The sequence below is a fragment of the Chinchilla lanigera genome, unplaced genomic scaffold (genome assembly GCF_000276665.1).
Source record: "Chinchilla lanigera isolate Chin_1 unplaced genomic scaffold, ChiLan1.0 scaffold00013, whole genome shotgun sequence".
NCBI classification, from domain to species: Eukaryota; Metazoa; Chordata; class Mammalia; order Rodentia; family Chinchillidae; genus Chinchilla; species Chinchilla lanigera.
This window is the reverse complement of record NW_004955414.1, coordinates 17,990,963-18,001,439: the sequence shown is the minus strand read 5'-3', so window position 1 is coordinate 18,001,439 and position 10,477 is coordinate 17,990,963. Positions and strand designations below refer to the sequence as shown.

Below are 10,477 nucleotides of genomic sequence, written 5' to 3'. Positions count from 1 at the left end.
TTTTTGAGACAGGGTCTCGCTATGCAGTTCAGGCTGGCCTTGAGCTCACTTTGTAGCCCAGGCTGGTCTCGAACTTGAAAGGATCCTCCTGCCTCAGCCTCCTGAGTGCTGGGATTACAGGCGTGCGCCACCATGCCTGACCAGAAATGTAACTCTCAACCTGCTGATATCAGATCGTGCCAAGTTTGTGTCCCCTGAAATCAAAGAATTAATTCCAAAGGACAAAGGAGGTTAAGGGTAGGAAAGGTTTATTGAGTGACAGATAACTCCTGAGAGACAGAAGGGGTCCTGAAGTGGGTTGCCACTGAGGCCCTTTGTCAGACAGTAATTTATACAGCAAAGTCACTATGTGGGAACAACTCTGGTCAAACTATAATCAACCTATAGGGTTATAATATAGCTGCTTAGTTAATATTGATCCAATAGGGAAGTAGGTCACTTAATTTAGTTGAAACTCCCTCGTATGTAAAATAGCAATAGCCCTCTCTTGAAGGATTATCACCAGAATTAGAGACAGTGTTTGTACAGTGCCTGGCCCCCTAGTGACAGTTATTAATGGTAGTTATTATATAACATTTAATAGCAACAATAATATAATACAAACTAATACTGATCATAATTCAACTCAATGTATATTTAATAAGTAACTGCCTACTGTATTCTAGGTACAGATTCCTGTCCCCAAGAAGTTCACTGTCTAGAAAGACACACAGGGTCAGGTGTGGTGGTGTATGCCTATAATCCCAGGACTCGGGAGGCTGAGGCAGGAGGATCATTGTGAATTCGAGACCAGTGGGCTACAAAGTGAGCTCAAAGCCAGCCTGAACTGCATAGTGAGACCCTGTCTCAAAAAGACAAAAAAAAAAAAAAAAAAAAACCCAAAAAACAAAGAAAGACATACAAACAACTAAACAATTCCTGTAGGGAAAAAAAATAATCAGAAAGCTCCTTTTCCTGTAGAAAAAAGAAGTCAAGAAGGATTTAAGAATAGAGCAATAACTCCATTAACATTAATACTTCTTCCTTTGGGGTTAATAAGCTGCTCTTTTCTATAGAGACAAGAAATTATTTTGTGGTCCAAGAAACAAAATCAGTCACATACAAAGAGCAATGTAGTTTAATGTGCATAGTTCTTGCCCAGTCAAGGTTTAATCTATCTGCTTTTTATTTTAGCATCAGAAAGAATATGAGAGAGACATATACTTACTCCCTGCTTGTATTCACCCCAAAACCCAGAGATGTCTTGTGTGACACCTTGGTAGCATGGAAAGAGCAATGGACTTGGATGTGGAGGCCAGTAAACCTAAACTCTAATCTTAGCTTTGTCATTTACTACCAGTATGCCTCTTTATTTGATGTTGGGAATCAAACTCAGGACCTTGCACCTGCCAGGCAGACACCTGTGCCACTGAGCTATATCCTCAGCCTTTTTTCTGTTTCGTTTTTTGAGACAAGGTTTCACTATGTAATTCAGGCTGGCCTTGAACTCACTATATATCTCAGGCTGGCCTCAAACTCTAAAACTCTACTCCCTCAGCCTCCCAAATGTGGAGATTACAGGCGTGCACCACTACACCCAGCTCTAGTATGCCTTTCTGAGCCTTTGTCTGTAAATGGGATTTTTTTTAATTTATTTTTTATTTTTGGAGTATGGGGTTTGAACTTCTGTACTGAGCTTCATCTTGAGATTTATTTTTGTTTGTTTCGTTGTTTTTTTTTTTTTTTTCAGACAGTGTACTGCTAAGTTGCTAAATTGCCCGGGCTGGGCTCAAACTTGTGAAGTTCCTCCCTCAGCCTCTCATAAAATGAACATTTTAATAGAAATTTCTAACTCACTGTACTGCTGTAAGGATTAAATGAGATCACAAACCGTAGTTCTAACTTGCAAATTTATGTATTTTTTATGTATTATAATGCATAATAATACTGGACCTTTGCTCTCTCATGCTTCAGACAAAATTTGTAAGAGTCAAATTTTGTTTTTAAAAGTCACATCTGGGCTTTGTTAGCAAAGGAGCTATGAGTGAAAGTGAGGTAGTCCACAGCTGACTACATAGGTAGTAGAAGAGCTGTAAAGACAATTCTTTCTTATTAAGTAGCTCAAAAGAACTGTCAGGCTCCAATTATCATTGTTCTAATATACAGTATATTCTATAAATCAAGTAGACAAGAGAAAAAGATCTCTTTCTTGCTTTCTCTGAGGATCTCTGCTATCTGTACATGGCTCATAAGTTAAAAAAAAAAAGTTCCTGTTCCATCTGGTCCATCCAGAGTTGAGCAGTCACAAAATATCATCCAAATGAAATTTCCACTTACCTATAAAGTAGGAGCAATCCCTCCCCCTCCCACACGGACTACCTGTCTCACACTCCTTTTTTTTTTTTTTTTTTTTTGTCTTTTTGAGACAGGGTCTCACTATGCAGTCAGGCTGGCCTTGAGCTCACTTTATAGTCCAGGCTGGCTTCGAATTCACAATGATCCTCATGCCTCAGCCTCCCCAGTGCGCCACCATGCCCTGCTCTGTCCCACATTCTTTTGCTGTATCAGAGAGCTACTCATTAGCAAGAACAGCTAAAATCACAGGCTTTTCTTCCTCAACCCCAATGCATATTTCTCTGCCGTGATCTTTACTCAAATTCCCAGTACCTCCCTTTTCTTTCTTTCTTCCTCTTTCTTCCATCAAAATTTACTGAAAGCCCACTCTGTGCCACTCCCTATGGCAGGTGGTGGGACTATAATGATGACTAACAAAAAACCAACTCTTTAGTACCTAATAAGGGCCTTAACCACATATTGGATGCCTCATACATATTACGTCACTTAAACTTCAAAGCATTTTTGAAGTACATACATACTATTATCCTTATATAGAAAACTCAGAAAGACAATAAATTATCTTATTTAAATAAATCAAATAAATGTCCTAGAAATATTTTTAAAAGCAATATAAGTTGAATAGAGGAGAACAACATGGGTTGGTAAAGTTCTGGGTTCCACTTGTAGCTTTGACATCTGTCTGTCCATGTATTTATCAAAAATTCATAGTATGCAAGAGACCATAGAGTCTAAAAATACTGGAGTAAATCAGGTAATGAATTTATTCTGAATCTATAAGTGCTTTCCTTATAACTCTAAATAAAAACAATACCAATCACCAGCTGCACTAATACAAATAAGATGAGCAGGAGATGGTCCAAATAGTCAGGTTATAAAAATCTCATATCACAAGCTAAGAGTCGGTACTTTACCCAAAGGACAGTAAGAAGTCTCTGAATAGTTATGCACTATTGTGATGTGGTCCAATTTTCAAATAATACAAACGATTCTGACTGCTAGTAAAGAATGGGTTGAGAAATTGGGCTTTGCTTTAGTGAGCTGGTGTCAGGCTGCTCTGGAAAGGTGTTGGGTCCTGGCAACCCAGGGACTTGCTTTTTATAGTCACCAAGCATAAAAGATAAGGCAGTGGACCCTAGAGAGGCCAAGGATTAGAACTCAATTCCTATGTACAAACCTGGAACCACAAGGGAGCTATATTGTCAGTTTAAAAAATATAAACTGATGCAAAAGTACAGATATATGACAGGGAAGCTGAGTTTAAAAAGAAAGTCTTCCTACAAATTTGAAATCTTGGCCTAGGTGAAGTCTGAGGCTATACTACTTGTGTGGAGTGTACAGTACCTGTGTGGTCTTAGAATCTTAATTTATTTTTATTTATTTATTTATTTTTTTGGTACTGGGAATCGAACTCTGGACCTCACGCTTGCCAGGCAGGGTCTTAGAATCTTAAACATAGAAATTAACCGTAAACACAATTCTAGGCTGATAATATTCCTTAGTGATTAGCAGAAACAGTAATAAAAAATCCCCCCTCCTCCAAAGGAGTACACATCATCTTATTTAATTTGCACAACTATCCTATGAAATAGATCCCAGTTTATTTATTTATTTATTATTTATTTATTTATCTTTTGTCTTTTTGAGACAGGGTCTCACTAAGCAGTTCATGCTGGCCTTGAGCTCACTTTGTAGCCCAGGCTGATCTCAAACTTGCAACAATCCTCCTGCCTCACAGATCCCAGTTTATAAAAGAAATTAAGTTTAGGAATGTTAAGCAACTTGCCCAAAGTCACTTAGCTATTATATAAAACAGAACTAGGTTTTTATTTTTTATTTATTTATTTTTGTTGTTTTAAAGAGTAAAAGAAGGTAACATAGTAATAGGGGGGCTTACCAAATCACAAAGTGGTAGGAAATTATCAATGGTTGTTGTTCTACATACTGTTATCTTCAAGATAGTTTCTCAGGAAAACAGACAAATAATAGTGAGTTACAGACAAAAGTGATAGGAGATTATCAATGGTTGTTATACTATACTTTGGCATCTTCAAAGTGGTTTCTAAAGAAAATAAATAGAGCTATACATGAGTGATCAATTGAATATTCATTGACTATTCTCTATGGTTTTTGTAGGAAACACATAGTAGTAAACATACATCTATTTACGAAATAGCATGGGAACAATACAAACATTACAGAGTTATGGATAGATTAGCAGGAAAATATCAATGGCTGCTGTAATACATGGTGGTATCTTCAAAGTGGTTTCTGAGGAAGACAGAGATATTCAAGAAAGATCTAACAAGTAGTTACAGCCTAAGGGTTGTGAAAAATAGCGGATTACCTCCTCACCAGTGACTTCTTTCACTGAGGTATGAGGGCTGGAAGGAAGGCCAGGGTTGAAAAGGAGGACCGAGAGACTTGCACCTGTGTCTAGCAACAGGCTGTTTTCTTTTTCCTTGATAGTCATGATTACCCGGGGCTCCTCCATGAAGCTGACAGTCTGGCCAGAAGGAAAAGGCAGAGTATGCCCTGGACCCCCTCACTCCTGTTGGACTAAATGGTAGGATGGGTCTGAGCTCTGGGGCCTCTGCTTCAGAGGGCAGACCAATCTCCAGTGGTCATAGAACTAGGTTTTTAAACTTGCTTGTTTATTCACCTGAAACACATTGCTAGGTTCTAATATGAGCCATGCAGAGACTGTCTGCCCTTTCCAATATATTATGTTGCCCAACTTTTTTTTTTCCAAATCCATAATTAAATGCAATTATTTCCTTTTTCTTTTTTTTTTATACCAGGAATCAAACTCAGGACCTTGCACTTGCCAAGCAGGTGCTTGTGCAGCTGAGCTATATCCCCAGCCCGGACAGTACTGATTTTAAAACGTAAGTAGGTAGGGCTGAGAGTGTAGCTCATTTGTAGGGCATTTACCTAGCATGTACAGGCTCTGTTCAATCCCTAGCATACCAAAGAACAAAAGCAAAACAAAAAACATGACCAGCTACAAATGATAGCAGTTATTTAAAAAATTAGCATGCATTCTTAGAAGCTTAATACACTAGTCATTAAACATGTATGCATGCTTTATAAAAACAGTACTTAATATTTTTTAAAAAGCAGGTCAAACATTTGAGGATTCTCTCCTAGTGTTCTTGCTGAACAAAGTTTGGAAGCAATCAGACACAAATTCTCTAAGAGATCTTTTTACTCTTAGTCTAGGGAGGCTAAAACACATAAACACTAAAGTGCATAAAGAGCTTAAGGAGAAACAGGTATACTCCACAACTTCCATTCTTTGTCAATGACTCTTTGGGACAAAACTCTCCCATCCTCTAATGCCAACTGTGCAGCCAAGACCTAATCTATTTTTTGACCCTCCTTTACCACTTCTTTTCTATATTTTACTTTAGATAAGCTCAAATATTGATTGTCTCTGTCTGATCAAAAATCAACCACACTTTTTTCTTTTGTGCTGGGGATCAAACCTCAATGTATGCTCATCAAACGTTCTACCACTAAGCAATATGTTCAACTATAATCATACCTTCTTTTTTTTTCTTGTACCAGGAATTGAACTCACAACCTTGCGCTTGCCAGGCAGGCGCTGTGCCGCTGAGCTAAATGTGGGCATGATATGCCAATCATGCCTTAATTCATGTGTTTGTTTATAGTGTTATGCCAACCTTGATTTACCATCTTTGTTTGTAAATAATAACTATTATTAAGTACTTTGTGCCAATTATTATATACTGAGTCCCTTATACTAGCTCATGTAATCCTTGTACCAGCTCTATGAAATAGGGTAATGCATTTGTACTCATATTATACATGAGAACAGTAAGGCTCTGAAAGTTTAGAAAACTTGCTCAAAGTTAAATAAGGGAAAGAATGTTTGCTTGAAAAGCACTGAGTTTAAAGTTGATTTTTTTAAGGAATAATGAAGCAGTCAGGGAACAATGTTATTCCAGGCAGAGGGGCAACACACATAGAGGCAGAGAAATAATCCCATGTCTAAATTTCCAGCTACTTAGGAGGCTAAGGCAGAAGGGCTGCAGCCTGGGCAACTTAGTGAGACCCTATCTCAAAATTCAAAGAAGCTTTTAAAGGGCTGTGGATGTATCTCAGTAGTGAAGCACTTGCCTAGTACAAGCCAGGCCTTAGGGCTTAATCCCCCAGCAACACAGGGCAGGAGGGACAGCTTGGTGAGTATTTTAGGAAAAAAATCAGCCTTCAGAATCATCTGGATTCAGTGTCGAATTTTGTTTTGTTTTGTGGCTTTTTACTATGATTTTCTCATCTAGGAAATAGTGATAATAAACTATACTGTGTCTAATTTGCTATCAGATTAAAGTAAAATATGGTACATAAGGGTGCCCCACACAGGTCAGGTTGATGATAGGCATTCAGTAGGTATTACTTCACATCCTTCCCACCTGATGACAATTCAATGATCCTTAGTCAAGAATGTCACTTCCATCACTATCGGACCTCAGACATACCTTCTCGAAGTTCCCAAGATTTATTAGAGCTTTTAGATACCAAAAGTCACTTAGCAAATTATTTGATAATGTCCTTAACTACTAGTTCTCAAATAAGACCCATTCTCACACCACTCACCCGTGTAGGCCATGTTCTTAGGGTTGCCATAAGGAGCCCCAGGCTGCACGGGGCTGTAAACAGGGTTCATTGTGGAAGACTGAGGATCCTACAGAAAAGACAAAAAATAGCATTGATTACCGATAGCTAATTCTCCTTGACATCAGCTTCTTTGTTGGAGGAGGCGGGTGATTGGGGATTGAACCCAGGGCATTGCACAAACTGCATTCCCAAGAATATCACCCCCCTTAACCCTTTATTTTGAGACAAGGTCTCAGTGAGTAAGTTGCCCAGACTGGGCTTGAATTTTCAATCCTCCTGTCTTAGGCTTCCAGAGCGCTGGAATTATAGGCATGCGCCACCATGTATGGCCAGCTTCTCCTTTAAAATCTTCAGTTTACATCGAAAGTGAAGCATCACTGTATATAGTAAAAAGGCAACTCACAAAGTATCTATGCTAGATACTTTTCCCATTGAACCAAATGAAGTTATTGAGAAGTGATATAACTTGCTTAATGTTAACCCAGGCTCTCTGTTCATCGTTAGTCCCACTATCCCACATATAACTCTGCCATTAGTGTGGCATTGGCCAAGTCATGTTCCTTCTTAGTCCTGATGTAAAATGAATTAGTGATCTCTGAGGTCCTTTCTAATTGTAATGATGATAGCCCAAGAGCTGGAAAATGATGAGTTTCATGTTTTTCTATGGGAGCCTCAGAGCCTTTTAAGGAGCACGTAGCCTGCTGAAAGGAAGAGCAGCAAGTGTCTTACCAGCCCCTTGTACCTGCAGAGGGCAAGATACCAATCACTAGCAGCTTTAAAGACAAAAGGGGGATTTATTGCCTCTGAACATTGTAATGCAAACAAGGAAACACTGCCAGGATCTCTCCAAACTTATTCAATGCACAGAAGTAAGCTTGGAAATTTGTGTGTAATAAGTATCACCTGCACAAGTACACTGTTAATTATCTTAATGAAGCACATTCTCCATTCTGATTAATGGAAAATTTGTCATTAAGCTCTATTACCCGGCCAATTTGTCCCACTTTGTTTAGGGAGCCATTTCTTACACACAGGCTGACACATGTTTGAAAATGTGTCTCCAAATGTATTATTTACACTTCATAAAAATCAAACAATTCCCTCTTAACTAGGTTTACATGATAGATGGGCAATTTTTTAGGTCATTAACTTCTTTGGTAGCATCTCAGGATAGGAAACAAGTCAAATGTTGAAGACAGGCAATGAACAGCTGGTTTGACAATTACTGTGCGATTAATTAGTCTGCCCAGGGTTCTGGAAAGAGAGGTGGAGAAAGGATTTGTTCCCAAAGAGAGGAGGCTAGGGTCATCAGACAAGCAAAAGGGAAAATTCTACCCATCAATTTTTGAAGCTAACTCCCTGAAATTTACTTAATGTGCAGCCCCGGCAAACCACTCCCTGGGTAAGAGGCTACATAAAAGTACCACCAGTTTACAAGCTGTAACTGCACTTCAGGATGAAAGTTAAAGAAGGCATATGTATTTCTGTTCAATTTGGGAAAGATATTCTCCCAACAGAGCTGAAAAGTAAGAGATCACATATTAAAATAAGTTGCAAAACTGTAAAGTGATGTACAAATATAAACAATGATACTGTGATAGTGGTGCTGACATGAGGACAATAACACATTATTTGTACACTTCACCCACTCTGGGCAAGTCTCTTCTATCCAGCCAGTCCTCTGCCTAATACTCCAGTGTAAACAAGATTGTTACAGTGATGCCATGGTTTGGATGTACCAAAAAGCATGGTTAAAAAACTTAATGGCCATTGTAATACTGTTAAGAGATGAGACCTTTAAGAGATGATTAGGTAGGGAAGGACATGCTCTCATGAATGGATTAATGCAGGTCTCTGGGAATGTGCTCTGTATAAAAGGACAAGTTTGGCCCCCTCTTGTTCTCTTACCCTCTTTTTTCCCTTAGGCTCTTCTACCACCAGATGATGCAACAAGAAGGCCCTTGCCAGTTGGCACATAGGTAATGAACTTTCCAACCTCCAAAACTGTGCACCAATAAATGGTCCTGCACTGTAAATTACAGAGTCTGTGGTGTTCTGTTACAGCAGCACAAAACAAATGAAGACAAGTGCTACACACCACAACTGGCCCTGCAAACAGCTGAGCGCTCTCCTACTGAGAAGGCACTCTGTGTTTGATTGGACATAATATGAAATTGCTTTTCATAATCAAAGAAGCTCACCAGCTTTTGGTCTCCTGCTGCTCCAAAATGAGGGTCACCAACACAAGAGGAGTCCACGCCTGGGGCAGAACTCCACAGTATATCAATTCCAATCCCAACTAATGACTGCCAGAAATGAGATCTGGTGGGGGTTCAAACTCTGGAATAAGACTATGATAGGGCAGACAGAGTTCCCAGCTTCTGAAGGAAGATCTGCCTTTTACAACAGAATCTACACACTGTTAATAGTTTCAGGGACTGTTAAAAATCCATAGAAAGATCAAGAGTTCTACAGTATGGCAGAGTTAGGTTCAAATCCTAGAACTACCACACACCAACTGTGGAATCCTACCTGTCTTTCTGCCTGCCTGCCTGCCTGCCTGCCTACCAGTCTCTCCCTCTCTTTTTCTCTTCTCCCTTAATTTTTCTGAGTTTTAGTTTCCTCTATCCTCAAAATGGAAGAAAGAATAACACAAACTTTGTAAAGGTGTTTTTTTTTTAAATGACAAATTTACAGAGGTATTATTTATATACAATAAAATGTGCCCTTTTAGGCATATAGTTCTATTAGCTGAAAAAAATGTATTCAGTTGTACAAACAAAACTACAATTCCATAATTTAGATGGGGTACTTTTACTACACCTAAAAGTTGTCTTATATCTTCATAGTCAATATCCTCTCTCTTACTCCTAGCTTCTGGCAACAACTGATTTATTTTCTGTTGTTGTAAGGCATATATAGAGAGCAGTGGTTTTTTGGTTTTTTGTTTTTTTCCAGTACTGGGAATCAAATTCATGACCTTGCGCTTGCCAGGCAGGCGCTGTACCGCTGAGCTAAATCCCCAGCCCCTGTAAGGCATATATATAAATAATATATGTATATATAAAATATATTGAAAAAGTACAACATTTATAAAAATCTACCAAGCTGCACATTTCCTGCATCTTCATCTTTTTCTAGATGGAGTTTCTAGAGCAGTCCTATCTACCAGAACTTTCTATAATGATAGGAATATTTTATAGTAGCTGGGACACAGTTCTGTGTTAGACTGGAAGGCCCTAGGCTTGATCCTCAGCACATCAAAAAGGGGTGGGGAGGGTAATACCTGTGTTAGTACAACTGAGGAAGTGCATTTTCATTTTTATTTAATTTTAATTAATTTAAATAGTTACATGCTACCATCCAGTCAGAATATTCAGAAAAACAGTATTTCAATATTATTTATAGATATATAGATATACCAAAAATAATGTTCAAACTGGACGTGGTGGCACACACCTGTAATCCCAGCACTCAGGAGGCTGAGGCAGGAGGATCATTG

At 38.7% G+C, this 10,477-nt stretch overlaps 1 protein-coding gene across 5 annotated transcripts in view; it reads right to left on the bottom strand.

The window, feature by feature from the left end:
- The window catches only part of Fam168a (family with sequence similarity 168, member A), a 194,799-nt gene that overhangs the window by 70,538 nt on the left and 113,784 nt on the right, over positions 1–10,477 (bottom strand). For all 5 annotated transcript variants that reach the window (XM_005379948.2, XM_005379950.2, XM_005379949.2 and 2 more), the window contains exon 2: positions 6,955–7,042. In XM_005379948.2, the coding sequence (XP_005380005.1) occupies positions 6,955–7,024 (70 nt within the window). In that variant the 5' untranslated portion in view covers positions 7,025–7,042. The remainder of the gene's footprint in view (positions 1–6,954; positions 7,043–10,477) is intronic.